Source organism: Eucyclogobius newberryi, unplaced genomic scaffold (genome assembly GCF_026437365.1).
Source record: "Eucyclogobius newberryi isolate DKJ021-1_F unplaced genomic scaffold, fEucNew1.0.hap1 SCAF_2, whole genome shotgun sequence".
Lineage (NCBI taxonomy): Eukaryota > Metazoa > Chordata > Actinopteri > Gobiiformes > Gobiidae > Eucyclogobius > Eucyclogobius newberryi.
The window spans coordinates 31,292,080-31,313,215 of record NW_027315834.1 but is presented as its reverse complement, the minus strand read 5'-3'; the positions used below and the strand labels follow the sequence as shown (position 1 = coordinate 31,313,215).

The 21,136-nt window shown below is 43.6% G+C and overlaps 1 protein-coding gene across 1 annotated transcript; it reads left to right on the top strand.

Annotated features, from left to right (window-relative positions):
• Positions 1 to 382: 382 nt before the first annotated feature.
• On the top strand, positions 383 to 13,661 carry etnk1 (ethanolamine kinase 1). Its single transcript, XM_072455030.1, has 8 exons — positions 383 to 563; positions 4,373 to 4,632; positions 4,767 to 4,907; positions 6,182 to 6,324; positions 8,635 to 8,718; positions 8,795 to 8,955; positions 10,119 to 10,192; positions 10,768 to 13,661. The coding sequence occupies exons 1-8, from the start codon at positions 417 to 419 to the stop codon at positions 10,838 to 10,840; spliced, it is 1,083 nt and encodes a 360-aa protein (XP_072311131.1). The 5' UTR covers positions 383 to 416; the 3' UTR covers positions 10,841 to 13,661.
• The last annotated feature ends 7,475 nt before the right edge of the window (positions 13,662 to 21,136 follow it).

Below are 21,136 nucleotides of genomic sequence, written 5' to 3'. Positions count from 1 at the left end.
ATATATATATATATATATATATATATATATATATATATATATATATATATATATATATAACAATTTTCATTCGATTTATTTGTCAATTTTCATTCGATTTATTTGTCAATTCCAAAATAGTGTTTGGATACATGTCAATCAAAACAATGTAATAATTTCACTTTCATGCCGCTCTTACAGTCACAAGATGGCCGCTGCACTCGCCGCGCCTGCACAATTCGCCGTCTCTCTAGATTCCGTTGCCCTCGCCGGTTTCTCCTTGAAGGGAGGGAGTTGTCGGAGAGGCGTTGCCGCACACGGAGCACTCTCGGAGCATACACCCGCTTCCCTCCCGCACAGCCCCAGCATTTCACCGACAGCGCCCGCCAATACCTCACCTCGACGCCGCTGCAAACGAACGAACGAGTGCAAAGACCATGGCGAAGTACATCCACGTCCCCGCGGAGGCGCCCGCCGTGCCCAAAATAGCCGTCACTGTGGACGAGAACGACTACCGGCCCGACGCGCTGAAGCTCCTGAAGGCGCTGCGGCCAAACTGGAAGCCGTCTGAGGTCAAAATGAAGGTGCGGTTCACGTTCACGCTCACAGTTTAATCACGCGTAGAAAGATAAATGACAACAAAGCTCGCGGATCTGCTCGAAACGCCACCCGTGGTCGCGTGGCGCTTATTCGATTGTCGCGCGCTATCGAGACAAGTGTCGTGGCGTTAAAGGTGTGCTGCGGTTTCATGTGTTCTAAATGTGATTAAATGTGATTTAAACGTGCTTAAATGGGTCACCGTTTCCTTTCATTGACCCTCATCTGCGTCAAACCGGGCCATGGCGGCGGCGCTGCTGCCACTGCGTCACCAAACACGGAAACGCTAACGGAATTATTTCGTCTTATTATAATGCTGCGCGCAACACGGACACGCGGGGGTGAAGGGACGATATTCTTATTTTTATTTTGTTGCTAAATTAATAAACTGTCGTCAATTTGATGCTGACACGGTTCTTGTGACAAAACGGGCATATTTATGTCTGCTTATTCCATGATAACTATCGCTCCTTATCTGTGGCATTAAACGTGCGATAAACGTGACTTTGTACGCGATTACGTAGTGACGTGTTGGGGACCGTTTATTTTGTGTTCAATGTGGGCAAAATGGATACTCAGCAAATGCCAGTCATTGCTTCGTGGTGGAAAAATAAAAATCCTAACAATCCTGTCGTGTCCCGTGTGGTGGGAACGTGGAGGGAGGGACTGTGTCGTTTTAAAACAGGAAAAACTGCAATAACACTGTATATTTATCAGTTTCAAGCAATCCAAACGCACCCAGAGCAACAGGTGTCAACGTGTTACACGCATGAATACCAGTACACTGAAAAAGTCTTCATTTCTTTGCGAGATAAACGATATTAGTTTGTAAATCTCATATTTTTTGTCAACAGGGGGCATCAATGACAGATGGGACATTCTGTAAATAAGTGGGATGAGGAACAGGGGCCTAAATGGCTCTATATGTCTCGAATAAAACCTGTCCTGCTCCTTGCCTGACCCGCCAGCCCCGCCTGCATTCTGTTTGAATGCGTAAGGGTCTGGATTCGGACCATTGGGGGGCGTCAAAAAAACTCTCCAGCATTGACCTGTCCAACTACCGCTGCTAATTTGTCTTGTGTGTCTCTCCGACGCGGAAGACTTTGTGTCACGTGTCTCTCCGACACGGAAGAAGACTTTGTGTCACGTGTCTCTCCGACACGGAAGAAGACTTTGTCACGTGTCTCTCCGACACGGAAGAAGACTTTGTCACGTGTCTCTCCGACGCGGAAGAAGACTTTGTCACGCGTCTCTCCGACGCGGAAGAAGACTTTGTCACGCGTCTCTCCGACGCGGAAGACTTTGTGTCACGCGTTTCTCCGACGCGGAAGACTTTGTGTCACGCGTTTCTCCGACGCGGAAGACTTTGTGTCACGTGTCTCTCCGACGCGGAAGAAGACTTTGTCACGTGTCTCTCCGACGTGGAAGAAGACTTTGTCACGTGTCTCTCCGACGCGGAAGAAGACTTTGTCACGTGTCTCTCCGACGCGGAAGAAGACTTTGTCACGTGTCTCTCCGACGCGGAAGACTTTGTGTCACGCGTCTCTCCAACGCGGAAGACTTTGTGTCACATCTCTCTCCAACGCTGAAGAAGACTTTGTCACGCGTCTCTCCGACACGGAAGAAGACTTTGTGTCACGTGTCTCTCCAACGCGGAAGACTTTGTGTCACATCTCTCTCCAACGCTGAAGAAGACTTTGTGTCACGCGTCTCTCCAACGCGGAAGACTTTGTCACATCTCTCTCCAACGCTGAAGAAGACTTTGTGTCACATCTCTCTCCAACGCGGAAGACTTTGTCACGCGTCTCTCCAACGCGGAAGAAGACTTTGTGTCACGCGTCTCTCCAACGCGGAAGACTTTGTGTCACGTGTCTCTCAACGCGGAAGACTTTGTGTCACATCTCTCTCCAACGCTGAAGAAGACTTTGTCACGCGTCTCTCCGACACGGAAGAAGACTTTGTCACGTGTCTCTCCAACGCGGAAGACTTTGTGTCACATCTCTCTCCAACGCTGAAGAAGACTTTGTCACATCTCTCTCCAACGCGGAAGACTTTGTCACGCGTCTCTCCAACGCGGAAGAAGACTTTGTGTCACGCGTCTCTCCAACGCGGAAGACTTTGTCACATCTCTCTCCAACGCTGAAGAAGACTTTGTGTCACATCTCTCTCCAACGCGGAAGACTTTGTCACGCGTCTCTCCAACGCGGAAGAAGACTTTGTGTCACGCGTCTCTCCAACGCGGAAGACTTTGTCACGCGTCTCTCCAACGCGGAAGAAGACTTTGTGTCACGCGTCTCTCCAACGCGGAAGAAGACTTTGTGTCACGCGTCTCTCCAACACGGAAGAAGACTTTGTGTCACGCGTCTCTCCAACGCGGAAGAAGACTTTGTGTCACGCGTCTCTCCAACGCGGAAGAAGACTTTGTGTCACGCGTCTCTCCAACGCGGAAGACTTTGTCACATCTCTCTCCAACGCTGAAGAAGACTTTGTGTCACATCTCTCTCCAACGCGGAAGACTTTGTCACGCGTCTCTCCAACGCGGAAGAAGACTTTGTGTCACGCGTCTCTCCAACGCGGAAGACTTTGTGTCACGTGTCTCTCAACGCGGAAGACTTTGTGTCACATCTCTCTCCAACGCTGAAGAAGACTTTGTCACGCGTCTCTCCGACACGGAAGAAGACTTTGTGTCACGTGTCTCTCCAACGCGGAAGACTTTGTGTCACATCTCTCTCCAACGCTGAAGAAGACTTTGTGTCACATCTCTCTCCAACGCGGAAGACTTTGTCACGCGTCTCTCCAACGCGGAAGAAGACTTTGTGTCACGCGTCTCTCCAACGCGGAAGACTTTGTCACATCTCTCTCCAACGCTGAAGAAGACTTTGTCACATCTCTCTCCAACGCTGAAGAAGACTTTGTGTCACATCTCTCTCCAACGCGGAAGACTTTGTCACGCGTCTCTCCAACGCGGAAGAAGACTTTGTGTCACGCGTCTCTCCAACGCGGAAGACTTTGTCACGCGTCTCTCCAACGCGGAAGAAGACTTTGTGTCACGCGTCTCTCCAACGCGGAAGAAGACTTTGTGTCACGCGTCTCTCCAACGCGGAAGAAGACTTTGTGTCACGCGTCTCTCCAACGCGGAAGACTGTCACGCGTCTCTCCAACGCGGAAGAAGACTTTGTGTCACGCGTCTCCAACGCGGAAGAAGACTTTGTGTCACGCGTCTCTCCAACGCGGAAGAAGACTTTGTGTCACGCGTCTCTCCAACGCGGAAGAAGACTTTGTGTCACGCGTCTCTCCAACGCGGAAGAAGACTTTGTGTCACGCGTCTCTCCAACGCGGAAGAAGACTTTGTGTCACGCGTCTCTCCAACGCGGAAGACTGTCACGCGTCTCTCCAACGCGGAAGACTGTGTCACGCGTCTCTCCAACGCGGAAGACTTTGTGTCACGTGTCTCTCCAACGCGGAAGAAGACTTTGTGTCACGTGTCTCTCCAACGCGGAAGACTTTGTCACGTGTCTCTCAAATGCTGAAGACGTCGCTCATATTTTCGTAACATCCATAACAAAATACATAACTTTATTTACCTGTTTGCTTAGACACGAACGGACAATGCGTTTGATTGGTTAATCCGCCTGTCAATCACTTTGTTTGGAAATTGGAGCGACTGGGTTGGATCCCAGACCCTCAGGTTTTGTAAAGTAGTCAAAACGTGTTGGGAATGGCTGGTCAGGCAAGTCTGCTACATCAATGAACGGTGAATACATCTGTAACATGTTGGTTTGTGTTGTTAATCCAGTTCTTCACAGATGGAATCACCAACAAGCTGCTGGGGTGCTATGTGGGCCCCGTCATGCAGGATGTGGTTCTGGTCCGTATTTATGGTAACAAAACGGAGCTGCTGGTGGACCGGGAGAACGAAGTGAAGAGTTTCCGGGTGCTGCAGGCGAATCGCTGTGCTCCTGCCCTGTACTGTACCTTCAACAATGGACTGTGTTATGAATTTCTCCAAGGAACTGCCCTGGAGCCAGAACACATTCGCAGCAAACCTGTTTTTCGGTAAATGTCTGTCTGTTTTGTAAACAACATAAAGGTCACGTGGTTGGCATGATAAATGTGGTGAATTTGTGGAATCAAAACTGGTTAAATAACACATTTTTCATATGTTTAATGATCCTCTAATCCCTCTCTAGACTCATTGCCAGGCAGCTTGCCAAATATCATGCCATCCATGCGCACAATGGCTGGGTGCCCCAGTCCGACCTGTGGCTGAAAATGGGAAAATACTATGCTCTAATCCCCAAATATTTCAACGATCCTGAGCGTCACACAAGGTGAGATCATTTAACCTCTAAAACATGTCTTGGACCTAATAGTTGCATGTCTTTTAGTATTCCACTCAAGTTTGGCATATCCACTTTATAGTTTAAGTTAAAAATGCTATTCTTTCCTTCAGTCTAAACATCCTCCTCCTTGTGAATATTTAGCAATTGTGAATTTGGGTAGTTTAATTTTCAAATGTGTGTCTGCCAAGTTTATGGTTAAGCCCGCACTTAACCTTCATCTTATCTGTGAGCTATAAACAGAGTAGTTGTGTGTTATTGTACAACCAAACTATATATTATCAGTCAAGACATAACCACAAAGAGGAATGCGACAGGAAGTGTGCAGAACTTACTTCATGTGACTCTGGCACCAGACAAAAAGTTGTTTTTGTTCAGGGACAGGCTGTTACTTTTCAAAAACCTCATGGACACTCTGTTCTGTATAAACCGATTACTCTTATTATTTATTTTTGCCCACACAAACCATAAACCGTCATATAAATGAAAATGCAGCATGAATGTGGTTACCCTTCTGTCTCACGTGACTAGGAAGTACTGGTAACTCGTGTGTTTAAAGCTAACACTGTAGCTAAGATATCTGCCACTGAGACATTGTGTTTCTAACTTCATGCATTGAAAACAAAAAAACTGGCTTCTGGTTGTCATGGATGGCACGAAACCAGTTTTTGTCTTTGTGAATACAATTTGTAGGAGACTGTTTGTGGGCAGTGTGTGAATGTGTGTATGTGTGGCTGCTCCTCTGGGGAGGGGCGAGGTGTCACGTGGTCATGGGTGTGTGTGAGTGGAGATGTAAAATTGAATCCACCTGCGGCGCAGGGCAGGGAGAGTTTGGTTCTAGGTAGCTGTAATTTTTGTTGACCGCTTCCGTTTCACCTTTTGATTTTAGTTTCCTTTTTTATCAACTCGCTTCATCAATGCAAAATTCTGGCATCTGTATTCACACCCGCTTATGTTCTGCTGTTACCTTTGCACCATTAAATCACCTTAAATGCAATATGGATCCAGCATCTTTGTTCATTACTCTTAAGCGCGTCACGCAACATTACAGGACCCGACCCGACAGCTCTATGAGGAGCAGGTAGCCGCTACGCAATTAAATATGACTCATCTGTCATGTTTGTTTGTTGGGGTTTCACCTCGTTCGTTTTGTTTACTTCTCATAAGTCATTTGTCCACATGTGGTTGTGGTTTGGTCCTGCCAGACTTCCCTTTATGACTCGACTACCACTGTAGTTTTAATTTACTCTTTCATTTCCGCACAGATTGACCACAGAGGTGCCCAGTCCGCGCTGCCTCAGAGAAGAGCTGCTGTGGCTGCAGCAGGACCTGTGTCAGCTGGGCTCCCCTGTCGTCCTCTGCCACAATGACCTGCTCTGCAAGAACATCATTTACAACAAGGAAGCTGGTGCGTGTTTTTGCCTCTAAAGTCTCTAAAGTCTCTAAAGTGCAGTTGTGTGACTGTTTGTTTGAAATGGCCTTGGCCTGGGACTTGGTGAGCCCTAATCACATGCTTCACTCATTGTCAGTATTTATTTTGAGCTCTACAAATACAACAGGCAGACCCCTCCTATGTTATCAAAAAGAGACTCGTGCTTTCCACCACACCACAGAAATGTATACAATAAGGTTCAATTAATTTGATTAGTTGTTGACCACTGGTAAATGTAATGTCTTCTTTTAGACCTGTTCTAATTGTAAGCTCAACACACAAAACAAGCCGCTATTAATGGCCTGAACAAACTTAAAACAATTAAGAATGAAGCTTTAATGACCACTTCATAGTGGTGGTTTTGAAGGCGAGGAATTGGTCAACTGAGTGGTCTCTCATCCTGTACGTGTAGTACTGTGTAATAATGTATCAGTAGTATGAGGTCTTTGGGAGGGACGTTTGGAGTCGGTTTCATTGTCGCGCGGGTGGGGTCTTCTCACCGCTCCTTGTGTTTGTAGCATTTTTTCCCCCAGGACTGAAAGCTGAGGTTGTGGCCGCCCTGCTCCACGCATCTCTGGGATAATAAAAACCCACCACACAGGCTTAGAGACTTCAGTAGAGGTTATTTACTGTACCACCAGAACTCAACACGTGGTGCATGCAGTGAAATGACTAGAAATTATTAGCACTTTAGGATCAGCTCCAGATCCATACTTTACCTTCATATCTCATTTTAAATGACTAACATAATGTTATGTTCTTGAGTTGCATATCTAACATACCATCCATAGGTTTGAACATGGCTTCAAGCCATAATTTCATGATGTCAATGCTCTGAGTTCTGCCCAAAAAGCCCTCGTTCTAGTTGGACTGGTATGGCCTGTGGCAACATCAGTACCTCATCAGACCCCAGTTGTTTCAGAGAAAAGTGAACACTTTGTACTGGGCCACATCAGCCTGAAGGAAGACTGTTACAGTTTGTCATTACACCAGTGTCATTCCATTGGGCCCAGAGGGAACCAATGAGAACGGAGCTTTGAAGGGGCGTTGTGGGATAAGCAAGTAAACTGCTTTGTCTGATCTTTTCAGCTCCCCTCATGAACATGGTTAAAGACTTGAGTCAGTTAGAGAGTGAGCATGTGTGAAAGATGTGTTTGCCCCAACCTTTTCATCTGCTGCACAGGGGGGCTATAGCCACTGCCTGGAGGTGTTCATTGTGTCCCGCTAGGACCTACACGGCGCCGGGTAACCCACCTCAAAGTGTCTTTCTCTGTAGTCCACCACCTCAAAAACTGTTTAGATGTTACCTTAAACGCTACTAAAGACATTCTAGACTTACGGTTTCATTGCACATTTAATGCAATGAGGTCTGTTGAAGTAGGGCTTGGAAGAATAAGGGTTTGGATTTTGTGAACCACCTCTGTTTTCTGAACTAATGTGTTTCTAACACCTGTTTCCACTCTCCTTGCTCAATATAATTGTATAAGTCAATTACCCAATAATAATAGAAATAGTTTCTGCACCAGGCCTAAACATAACTCAACGTCAGGCTCATAGCTCGTTGCTTTGTTAATGCATGCAGCCTTTTACCATCGCACGACTATAAAAGTCAATAGTTGATGGGTTGTACTTAAGTACTCACTCAGGCACTTTACTCCTGACAGTTGAGTACACTAAGGCTTTAGGTAAACAGCCTTCTGAGCTTTGACTGAGGGCAGGAGATTGAGAAACTGGGTTTCCATTGAACTAACATGCTTTTTTTATTTTTTCATTTGCCCTTTCTAACCTTAAGCTCCTTTTGCATTTTCCCGCTTTCCACATTCTTAGTTACCTGTATACAGTATATTTCCTGCATGCTTTACAAATATTTGTACATACATTTTTGTTAGTAATTAATCCCATTCGTCTGTTTTTCAGATTAGTAAAAAAAAAAAAAGGCAGAAAATGCTACTTCATACAGTCTTATCTTTGCATTACCATATCTTTAATAAGAGACTAAGCTTTAGTCAAACACTAAACAAATCAAACATGTAGACATGTTACATCATCTCTACCTTTAGCGATGCACCTTTCCTTATTTATTCATTCTGTTTTTGGTTAGCGTTTCCCAAAATGCAAACTCTTCATCCCTGCCCTGACTATTGGTCTCTCAGCGTAACACTAGAGATTACATAATGCGACCATGACAACAATTTCACTTATTAAAAACGGCAAACTCATCATCATCATCATCATTATATGGCATTCTCTGTGTCTCTGTCTAAATGATGTCCGTTCTCTTTTCAGGAAACGTAAAGTTTATAGACTACGAGTACGCTGGGTACAATTACCAAGCCTACGACATTGGGAACCATTTCAATGAGTTTGCAGGTAACTAGGAAAAAGAGTGATCGCCGGGTTGTTCCTTCTGACACGCTGATGCTAACGCTGCGCGCTCGTGTTGCAGGTATCGACGAGGTGGACTACAGCCAGTACCCCAAGCGGGACTTCCAGCTGCTGTGGCTGCGCTCGTATCTCGAGGCCTACAAGGAGCTCAAGGGCCAGGCCTGCGACGTGACGGACAGAGAGGTGGAAACGCTTTACATCCAAGTCAACAAGTTCACTTTGGTACGCGCTCAGATTTTTAACACCAAAACTGTCCACTTTACAGCGCACATACTCGAAATATTACTCATAGGTTTTGTTCAAAAAGCAAAGGCAAAAGGCTGAACTGTTCGCGCATTGTCTTTCTCAGTCTGTTTTTCACGACGGAAGCCATCCTTCTCTGGTGTTTAAACGAAAACAGATGGCGGTCAAGGGTTAAAACTTTGGAAATTGTGCCATGACTTGCTTCTACAAAAGTGTCTAACAGAAAAAGTTTATCATCCCTTTGAAATAAACTATAAAATAACAAATTGTAAATCGGCAGTTAAAATGGTGACTTATTACGATCCGCCACAGGTTTCATTTACCTCGTTGGATCAGTTACTGGGATGGACTTTCCTCTCCGGAGTTGTGGTGTTGCCCCGGGACACAATGGCTATTTTTTGTCGTGCGCGTTAAACAAAAGCGCATACCAAGAATAGACATTTAATCTAGAAATGCAATTCAAAATAACGGAAATGGAAACATGATGAATAGGTGTACGTATGCTAACGTAACACCTTCAGCTACATGACGCACAGACAATGAACTGTGGTAAGTGTCTGGTATGTTAACATATTAACAGTTATTCAGATAACTATAGCATAAAGAACATGCTAACAAGTTTACCAAAGCATCAGAATTATCCCAAATCACTAAATCTATTGAATTCTTCTTCCTCTGTCACAAAATAATCATGTGAAATGCGGTTGCCAGTGTAAAAATAACGAGTTAATAATATCACATACAAGTCGCTCTGGAGTATAAGTCGCACCCGGGCAAAAACTATGAAAAAAGGTGCAACTTACAGTCCGGAAAATACGATGATCATAAGGGCTGCGTTACGTGCCCTGCATCATCCTTTTTCGCTGGAAGGATGTGGCCTATGTTGTCGTGGCTGCAGTTCAGTTGACATGTGGGCGGGCAGGTTTGCTGTGGTTACCGTGTGTGGCACTCGTCCCGTGAGTCTTTATCGTCGAGCAGAAAAGAGGCCAGGGGAGAGAGATAGTTGAGCATGTCATTGTCTTGTATGTCAGCAATTTGCCGTTGTCATAGAGCTTCTGCTTCAGAGTACTTGTGTAAATATACAGTCTTTAGGTAAATGTTAAGCATGTTTCTTCATTTGTTGTCCATTTATGTCTTCGCAGGCTTCTCATTTCTTCTGGGGCCTTTGGGCACTGATTCAAGCCAAGGTTTCGACTATCGACTTTGACTTCTTGGGGTATGTGCTAAAATATAAGGAATAACCCACAGCCATATCGATGTTTCTGCACTTACGTTAGAGTACATCATCATACAATCGCAGTTGTCAAAACATAACCCTTCCATATCCCACAAATGTCAGTCTTACAAACACATTTAATAATAACTGAATCTCTCGACAAGGATTTCACCGATAACGCCAATATATCCCTGGACATTATTTGTTATTGATGGTAAAATCCACTTGTAGATTGTCAATACAGATATTAATTCATGTTAAAAGTAGTATCAAAACAACATTCATTTGAAGTATTGATACTGAAGTGGTAAAGAAGTGTATAAATAGAAAAATATTGGACTTTTATAGTTTTAGAATAGTCTTAATCAGAAGAACCAGATGAGACCACATTGTTACAGTAAAGGAAGTACTTTGTGTTGAAAATCACACTATTCTGTCTATAAAGACTTTTTATTATTGTGGAATCAATCTATGAGCCTTTCCCTCAATATAGAATTGTTTTGTACCTTGACGACACTTTCCATTTGTCAGTTTTAATTGATGTATTAATTCCCGGTGTTTTTGTTTACTTCTAGATATGCAGTTCTGCGTTTCAATCAGTACTTCAAGATGAAACCTGAATTGGCGGCATTGACCTTACCTGAATAAGAGCCCAGCCTTCCATTTCTTCTCCCCATTCGCCCCTGCTCCCACCCTGCACTGGTCCCGCCCGGACACTGTAGAGCGCCCTCTAGAGGTCTTTGCAGGAATGAGCACGACTGGGAGTCCGACCTGTTCAGGTCCAACTCTCCCAAGATGTTCTCTAATGAGCAAGTGGATCACAACAATCTTCCATTATTCTCAGTCATACCATTGAAGTAAGGAGGGGCCCAGATATTGCTTATATATGTGAGCAAAAGTAGAAATCCTGCTACAATAATGTGAATCTTGCACGGTTGAGTTTCGTCTTACTCCCTTTCCCCCTGTTAGAATGAGCCCACGCTCTGTCACTGTCAACTAGATGGGAATACCACCCTTTTCAACCCTTTGATCAAGTTTTATTGTGACGAATTGGACTCTGTTCATACAGTGATGTGGATCCAAAAATGAACGCCAATAATCTGATGGTTCATGTAGTTACAGCAGAACATCAGGCAAAGAGAAAGTGACCTCTTTATTTGCAAATACACACTTTATCAGCTTTAAAAAAAAAGATGAATTCTCTAAGAACATCTAAAGAAAAGTGTTCCTTCCACCTACATTTTACTGCAGATAGAATGTTTAACACTACTGCTTAGTTTGCTTTACATGCAAGGTCAGGATTGGCTAATGTTGTCTTAAGCAGACACACCCCTTGTCTTGTGACTTCTTTGTTTTTTTAAACCACATGGACTCGTGATGGTTACATAACCATGTGTTTCTCATTGCTGTGCACTTTAGAGATGCCTTATAAGAAGGGCAGGCAGCAACTTGAAGTACTATGAAAGACAGCAACTGGTTTACAATGTTGAAATTTAAGGCAGGTTTTGTGGATCTTACTTTAATTTCAACATTCCCACATAGGCAGGGTTCCCACACGGTCTGGAAAACTGGGAAAAGAATCACCTTTCCTGGAAGAAATATTTTGTCCTTAATAAGAATTTCTCCATGCAGTGAAAGGACATCTACAAAGATTTTGTATGTCCAGTAAAATAATAATAATCACAAGATGCTGTCGACTTGGCCAAAGCCTTTAAGACATCATATTCTATGAATTTGCCCCTATTTTATGCAAGGCAGACCAACTGAATGTATCAAAAACCTAATCTAAAATACAGGAAATTACAGGTTTTGTACAATATTTCTTGGTAGAAGGTGTCCAAAGCCCTGTCCCCTTTATAATCCTGCTTAATGTGCATAAATGTACAGCATTATCACCACTGACTCACAAATGCAAACAAGAAAATGGTAAGCGTAAAGTGAAAGATGGTGATATGTTCCCATTGTCCTTTTTAATTTAGGGTTGGGCACCCTTGCAGTACCTGTATCAGCCCCGATGATATGGGGGAGTTTGTCCATACTGCGTCAGATTTGTCAGACAAGTAAAAATGGTCAATTAGGCTAAAAATTTGGCTTTATATTTACAAAATCACGCCACCAACGATTTTATGTCCCAGATAAATACATTTTGTTTCTATTTTTACTAAAAGAGAAAAGTTATTTTAAAATCCTAATATCTGATATTGTCCATAGCAACAAGCCAAATATTGGATATTGGCATCTGCTCAAAAATTCACATTAAGTTTTCAAACTATTTTTCAAGCCGAGTGTGGGATCCTGTTCATAGTTAAGTTAGTGACTGATGCTAACTGCTATAGCCATGTCATGTTTATAATATGAAAGCACTGTTTGGAAAGAGGTTACCTAATTATCAAAACATTGCAATTTGTTTTTGTATGTGAGAACTTTTATTGTGGGCCTTATGTATTTATTTTTTATTTTATTGGATTCATATGGTTTCTCTTGCTGACAGATGACGGCAGTTTTGTTTTTGAAATTATATCATTTGAAGTGCCTCACTTTGAAGTTTGCACAGAAGAAAAGCGCTAGTTAGTTGCTTGATTTGCATTGAAAGACAAACTACCAGCTCACTATAGGGACCTGTGAAGCAAGACGGTAAACGAGCAAATACAACGGAGCTAATAAGCTACTGCTACACGTTTCCATGCGGAGAACGTGTACATGTGCCTTGAGCTACTTTTGGCCACTATAGAGCTCACACCAAAGTGCAGAGACTTCATATCACTGTACATAAAGCACGTTAATGACTATGTAGCGTCGATTTATAGTTGTATAAAAATGTAGATATGATGCGTCAGTGTTCAGGCACAGTGACAAGTAGTTAGAAGATTCAAATTCATTCCGTAGTCTGATAACAACATCTGGGTCCAAACATGCTCGAGTGACGAATGATCAGTAAATAAATTAAGCTCCCGAACTCGTCTGATTGGCTGACTTGGCTTGCCGTTATTGCGCGCCTACGAAGTTACACGTGGATGTTGTTTACCTAATTTATAGTCCGCGTATACAGCGTCGCTTATGCAGTACAAAGGTGAAACTCGCGGGCAAACCTGGGGTATCCTCTTCCATAAATCCAGAAGTATATGATAAAAGAATTGTCGGATTGTGGCATGAACGGGACGTGTTCTTGCGTCTCCATGTGTACAGCACAGACCGTCTCATCAGTTCAGTTTCTCTAACGTTTGGATGTTCCATTTATCCGTGCAAAATGGCTGCTGTAGCGTATGTCAATATGTACATTACTGTAATATGAACTCGTCAAATAATAAATGATTGTACATAGAAGGAGGAATGTTTATTTTCTGTTATAAAAGTTGCATTTAACTGATTAACTTTTTTGTGGGTGTAATGACGAGTTTATAATTGACCATTTGAATACTTTAAACATGTTTTGAAAATTTAATAAATAATAAAATGTATTTACCGTTGATCTCTTGTAACTTTTTATTTTTTTTATGGTTGAATGCAATTTGTGGGTTTACTGCTGTAGTGCAGACAAATGTGGATTAACAATGTTAGCCTGCGTTTATTTTGATTTCACTTGCAGTTTTATTACAATTTTCTCATTTAATTTTGAAGCCATTTGTACATGGGCCTATTCACAAAATTTTAAGTGGCTGGAGAGTATATCAAATAGTCAAATAGCTGCGCAGTTTCAGGGACCCCGGCATTTACCTTAAAGCCTCATGCCTTAACCTTAACCCTGACCTTAACCGCGCTAAAACTCTGCAGACACCCCCAAATTTTAAGGCATACTTTGTGGCGGGATTCCGGCCAGTAGAGGGAGCTAGAACTGCATGAATCCATGGTTGTAAGGACTAAATGCTGGACTAACTGCTTTGAAATAAGTAATGATTTTATCTTGTGTGAAATGCACAACCACCATCTTACTCACACACATCTTTAAAGATTAATGCCCTCAATAGCCTTTTGGCACACCATAATAAATATGAAAAATGTGTATGTGTGATGTGTAAAGTAAGTGTGTGTGCCACAACTGTTGGGAAGGAGAGATCCTAATCCCACTGACGGACAGGCTGAGGTGCTTCCATTTGCAGATAAACTGGAGACAGAACCACTCATCTCAGTTCATCCAGGCAGATGAGGAGCTGTTCCTCTAGAGTAGAGGAGCAGGCAGATGAGGAGCATCGTGTCCACAGGTCAGGGTGATGACATGGACCTTCTAAAGTGCAGTCGCCCCTGTAACGGTCCCTGGAGGAGTGGAACACGTGAACAGCAATGAACAGACGACAGCTGCATTAAAATATAAAAACGTATTTTGTTGTTACATCTCTACAGTTCGATACGTCTCCAGTCACATATCTCCATCCCAGTCCCTCATGACCCTGACAATTGAGGATCTTTGGAAACACTTTGGATCTGTGGACGTGAAGGATCCAAAGAGTTTCAGTTCTGAGTTGTCAAACTCCTGGTCAGTAATCTCCAGAAGACTGAAGAGATGCCATTGCCACTATTTGTGACAAGGAACATGTGTTTTTGTTTGGAAGTATTTATTTTAGTGGTGAGGGAATCATTTTTGAAAATTCTTTCAAATTTAAGGAAGGACTTTTATTCACAGAACACTTTTCAAAGAGATTAGCTCACAAAGTGCTGCAGGTCTAAGTTGTTGTTTTTTAAAGTTAACAGCTGCTGTTCAGCAGACCTGAGATTAGGACATGATTGTGGAGAAGGTCACACAGACAACTGGCCATGAAGGGCTCTGAAGGCTGTGGCCAGGATTTTGAAACGTACCAAATAGCCTTCTGAACAGGTAGTGCGAGGACGAGTTTAAAAAGATAAACCTTATCTAGGCATTTTTCCACAGCATTATTTTCTTAGGTCTCACAGGAGACAGAACCAAAGTTTAACACCCTAACTATATGAAGCAGGTGATTCAGGAAACAACCATGCAGCCCTCGTGTACGCAGTGTCATAATTTGTCCACTAGATGGCAGTTTAAACCTGCAAAACACATCTACACTTGTCTTAGCTGCCTCAACACTCCAAGTAGACTTCAAAAATAATTCATCATCAGTTACATATTAAGGCAACTCTGCCTCAACAATTGTCTTTATTTCTGAAAAAACAAAATGGTCAATGGTCAATGAACAGAATTTACAAACATAGGAACTTGCTTTGGTGATTCGATGCAACATAAAACAACAAACAATGATAAAACAACCTATATAAGTAAAAAAGAAAAAGCCTGCTATAGGTTAAAAATAACAATAGGCTTTCTATATACACAAAATTCACAGTTGAATTTACATATGCAGTGCAGAAGTGAACAGTGCAGTGAGTGATTAAATTATGGTTAAAGTGACAAGTGTTAGAAAGTGTTCATGAGTCCAACGGCAGAAGGAAGGAAACGGTTCTTGTGGCGGATGGACCTCCTGCCTGAGGGGAGTGGCTCAAATAGTTGTTTTATTTTATTTTGTCCTACACTGAGAAAAGTGTTGCATTCACAACTCTTATTTAAAGTCTATATGACAGGTTCTCTAATAATAACTTAGTTTGGTAAGATGGGACCTGTGGTAAATAGTTATAGTTTTACTTCTGTTAAGTCATTTTGAAAAATAAAAAGTTGTAAAATTACAGGAAGTACAGCTGAGTTCTAAACAGAATCCTTCTGTGATGTCATCAAACGGTGACGTGCCATTGAAAACACAGAGACAATTTACAATTTTCTGACAGTTTAAACAACCATCAAACAAAATAAAGGTGTTATATGTTATATATATCTTTGTTAAATCATAAATATTGTGTAATTTGTATCGATTTTGGCTCTTGTTTAGGGTCCGGTTGCTTGGTAACAGTTGTAGAATTACCTCTACCTATGTCATATTTGCTGCCCACGTCCAACCAGGAAGTAACATTATAAACTTTTTGTCAAACTGGTTGACCAACAGGCAAAATATTAAATGAAATCTTAAATGTAATCATGTTCACTACGTTAATGTAAATGTGTAGTCAAACCTCTCATATAGACTTAACATTTTCCATTATTGCAGCTATTTATGTGTCGTTGTGACAAGCTTTGCATTTTGTATTTCTTCTGCAATATATTTAATAGTCCTAGTTTTGTGTTCAACATGTCTTTTCTCTCTTCATGTGACCGTCCTCTAAACAGAAAACAATACAGCCCTCGTGCTCTCTCTGGATGACCCACAGGCGCCTATAGAAGAACACTTCCCTCCTCCCCACGCAACATGAAAGTGTTTTTAACCCATGCATGATCTTTGAGGGTAGCACAAGGGATCAGAGCTTTGAGGAGGAGTATTGTCTTGTGGGGGACCGGACCAGAAGTATGGTGAACCTGGCGCGGAGTCTGAATCTGACAGCGAAATGGAAGCAAATGTTAAAGAGACGACTTAGAAGAGGAAAAAGACTTAAATCAATCAGAAAGTGAGGAGTCATTTTGTGTTGGACTGATGGCCGTGACTATTGAAACGGTATATTCAAGGATCCTCATGTTGTTGGAAAGGTAATGACTGACAGTGAGAAGACATCTGTGCCTCCGATGTTTCCCACTTGATGGAAAGCCCAGAAGTTATAGTGTGCCTATTGGTTTTGATGTTGAGGACTTTCTGGATGTTCCTGGTGTGTGTGGGGAGGATGTGTCGATTTATTGGAGGAGAGTCTGTAGAAAGTATGTGTGTGTGTCTAATGTTTGAGGGGAAGTTACCTTTCGACGGGCCCCCCTGAAGTGCTTCTCCTGTACGCTCATGTGGCTGCAGTGTGCAAGGGAAAGTGTCAATGTGGCCGGTGTGGAGGAGAGTGTGAGTTTGAGGTGTGTGAGAGTGACACACCTCACGCCACAAGGGTGCATCGTCCTGGAGCCTGTGAAGACCCGAGGAAATGGGAAGTGAGGTAAACTGAGTCAGGTTAGAAAGGTTGGAAGAGTAGAGTAAAATTGCCTTCACACTTTTCAATTCTGAGAATTTCCTGTTTTATTTAGATTATTTATCAGAAGTGTCTCTCTGGACCTCTCCAGTACGGTGTCGTCATCGTGTTCAGCAGCAAAGACAATCCCTCCTCCACAGAGTCTGTATGATCAGATACACAGCTAGAGCTGGGCCCCGTTATTCGGTTCTAAGGAGGAATCAGCCGAAAACGTCCAAGAATTACTGGAACCAAAAGAATAAAGTTCATTATTTTCTAACTTCCAGTTCTTTGGCTTTAGATAGAGGCCTCACTCAGTGAACACAACACAAAACACAAACCGCTCTGTGAGCATGACCGCGCCCTGCCCAAGCAGTATATTTTAACTTTACTCCTTCATGTCCAAACAAAGTGCTGTGTATCATCTTACTGGTAAACAGAAGAGCTGAAGAAACAACAGAATATACAGTATTCAGTGCAGAGCATTTCCCCGCTCTACACACTGCATTCTCTTTTCTCCTTTCCTGCTTAAAGGCGTAATGGACCATTTTATGGTGCTAAATCTGAGTCTCATTCCCTCGTGGCTTGGACGGCCGATTAGTCCTGCCACGTATCAGTCTTAAGATGCACCTACTGCTCACCTGCAGCCTCGTTCTGGCTCGTCCCAGGAGAGCAGCACGTTTCCCTGTGTCCAAGTGCATGGATCTATCATAATATAGTTCCCTCAGTGTACAGGACAAAATGAAGACAGAGAAAGAGAAATCTACGGGAGACGAGAGATGCGATGCGATCGGTCGCGCTAATAAACAAACGCACGTCCAACCGCGAGGCTTTTATGTGCTTCCGCCCGGGTGGAGTGCGCATGCGCCCATTACGCCTTTAAGGAGCGCTCAGACTGCGGCGTCCAAATCTGGACCCCTGACTTTATCTAAAAGCTTCTGCAGGCAGCCAATGCCTGTATATTTGAGGCTGGCAGGCCTTTGTAAATAAAGTCCCCAGCAGATGCATTTGCAGAGGAGGAATTGTTGTGTTTCCTGGTGTTTTCAAAAACTGAGACGATCCTCTCGTCTGGGTCACACAGAAACTTCAGAGGTGAGCAGAGTTTAGTGAATATCATCATTTGCTCCAAGAGCTGTGTCTGGGTGATTTTGACCAGTGCAGGGTTTGTTTTGGTCCTTCTTCCAAATGTGAATGCGTAGGTCACTGGAGCGTCATCTTTGATTGGTTGCTGCTCCGTGTCGGCTGGCAAAAAGTTCAGCTTTGTCCAACTTTAGCGTCGGCTGCTCCAGAGTGTCCAGAGAATCCGATGCTCTAAACGTGCTGCCAAAATACTGGACATCCTGGCTGTGCGTCCACATAGACTTTGAATGAAAACAAAATACTTTGACGGGCCTTTAAAACCACTCACACTAAAGTTATATAGAGTAAACATGTCTAAACTGATCATTTATGAGGAAAACTAGTCAAATGATGTCTGAAAAAACATCACGTTTATCACGAGTCGCAAGTGCCTTTGTCACGCATATAATTAATGATAAGTTTGGACTAAAACCTTTCTAGAGCTTTTTAAACTCTGTAACTTTGTCATTTCTGTTTTTTTCTACTCAGAATAAAGACTGGATTCAAGTTTACAGCCTGTTGTGTTCGAATATAGCAGCAGAAAGCCTCTGTCCAGGAGCTGTTGTTTCTGAAGGGACAGCAGAGTCATTACCAGGAGGCATCAGGGTTCTTGGCTGATACCGATATTGCTCAATGATCTCAATATTGGCCAATACCGATACTGGACCGATATATCGGCCCAAAGAAGCTTCTTCAGCTCCAGATTGTGGCGGTAAAGCACATTTTCATGTTTGCCACCTGCCAAAAACACACAGGTGTGTGAGAATTTAACACAAGTTTGTAGCAATTTACCATTAAATACAAAGCTATAGCCTATATTTAACACTGTTTGCATTCTTTATGTGAAGGCACACACAGAAAAAAGTGTTTAGTTTGAATAAACCACAGCTTGATTGATAAAATTGTCAAGCTAGCTTTTCTTTTTCATTTTGTAAACTTTGGAAAAAACATTTCAACCATAGCATTTAATATCAGGATTATTTAACTCCGTAAACCACAAAACAATCTTACCCTCTCAAATAGACACCCAGAGTCCAGACGACAGCAGATCGAAGTTGTGTTGGGGAAATACAAATCTGTGACTATTGAATATATTGCAGAAAACATTCTAAATAAAAAGCACAAAGACTTTAAATCACAAAGACACATAAATATCTTTAAAAGTTGTGAATGCAAAGCTTTTCTCAATGTATGCAAAGAGGGTTTAGCTCGTCTCTTTGTGGAATTCAATATAATGCTTCCTCAAATGTGGATTTTAACTTATTTATTTGTGTTGAAAAGTGCAGTAATTACAGAAAGACTTTTGCTGTGCAGATAATCATGTCTTGGGTCGATTTAGCCTCTCATTCTCGCCTCACAAACCTAACAACTCATTTCTCCCTCCCATTCTCTTCAAGCTAAATCAGGCCTGCCTTCAGTCTCTCTAATGTGAGCACTGTCTTAGACATTCAAACAATTATAACAGTGCATTATCCAAGTCGCTGACTATAATTCAATTAACCGCCTCCCCCCGGCTCCATCCGCCCGCATAATACACACATTAATTAACAACAGAATCCAATAACGTCCTCTGCGCCTACACTTATTTTCATTTCTCATAAAAAGGTCATAGCAGCCACTTCCCGCTGAACACAATTGCTGTAAGCTGGAATAATGGATTAGAAATGTGTTCTGGCCGCTCACCGAAAGCAGGGAAATAAGTCTCAAAGGTTGTCTTGATTATGCCTATAATTTATTAAAGTTTTGATCCCAGATGCATTAGGTGTGTAAACCCCGAGCGTTTGGCTGCAAAAAGTTTAGACCAACATGAATGGGCAGAGAAGCTAATGACAGAGAAGGCCAAATACTGCAAATACTGTACATTATTGCACCAAAGTACAGGGACCGGCCTCCTGCTGGTGCCAGAGTCAGGACTAAACATGGACCGGCCTCCTGCTGGTGCCAGAGTCAGGACTAAACATGGACCGGCCTCCTGCTGGTGCCAGAGTCAGGACTAAACATGGACCGGCCTCCTGCTGGTGCCAGAGTCAGGACTAAACATGGACCGGCCTCCTGCTGGTGCCAGAGTCAGGACTAAACATGGACCGGCCTCCTGCTGGTGCCAGAGTCAGGATTAAACATGGACCGGCCTCCTGCTGGTGCCAGAGTCAGGACTAAACATGGACTGGCCTCCTGCTGGTGCCCAGAGTCAGGACTAAACATGGACCGGCCTCCTGCTGGTGCCAGAGTCAGGACTAAACATGGACCGGCCTCCTGCTGGTGCCAGAGTCAGGACTAAACATGGACCGGCCTCCTGCTGGTGCCAGAGTCAGGATTAAACATGGACCGGCCTCCTGCTGGTGCCAGAGTCAGGACTAAACATGGACCGGCCTCCTGCTGGTGCCCAGAGTCAGGACTAAACATGGACCGGCCTCCTGCTGGTGCCAGAGTCAGGACTAAACATGGACCGGCCTCCTGCTGGTGCCCAGAGTCAGGACTAAACATGGACCGGCCTCCTGCTGGTGCCCAGAGTCAGGACTAAACATGGACCGGCCCCCTGCTGGTGCCAGAGTCAGGACTAAACATGGACCGGCCTCCTGCTGGTGCCAGAGTCAGGACTAAACATGGACCGGCCTCCTGCTGGTGCCAGAGTCAGGACTAAACATGGACCGGCCTCCTGCTGGTGCCAGAGTCAGGACTAAACATGGACCGGCCTCCTGCTGGTGCCAGAGTCAGGACTAAACATGGACCGGCCTCCTGCTGGTGCCAGAGTCAGGACTAAACATGGACCGGCCTCCTGCTGGTGCCAGAGTCAGGACTAAACATGGACCGGCCTCCTGCTGGTGCCAGAGTCAGGACTAAACATGGACCGGCCTCCTGCTGGTGCCAGAGTCAGGACTAAACATGGACCGGCCTCCTGCTGGT

Excerpts from the sequence above, each read along its gene's own strand:
- etnk1 (XM_072455030.1), top strand. The coding sequence starts at position 417 with ATGGCGAAGTACATCCACGTCCCCGCGGAGGCGCCCGCCGTGCCCAAA. Across the intron at positions 6,325-8,634 it reads CATTTACAACAAGGAAGCTG|GAAACGTAAAGTTTATAGAC; the intron begins GTGCGTGTTTTT and ends TTCTCTTTTCAG. Across the intron at positions 8,956-10,118 it reads AAGTCAACAAGTTCACTTTG|GCTTCTCATTTCTTCTGGGG; the intron begins GTACGCGCTCAG and ends ATGTCTTCGCAG.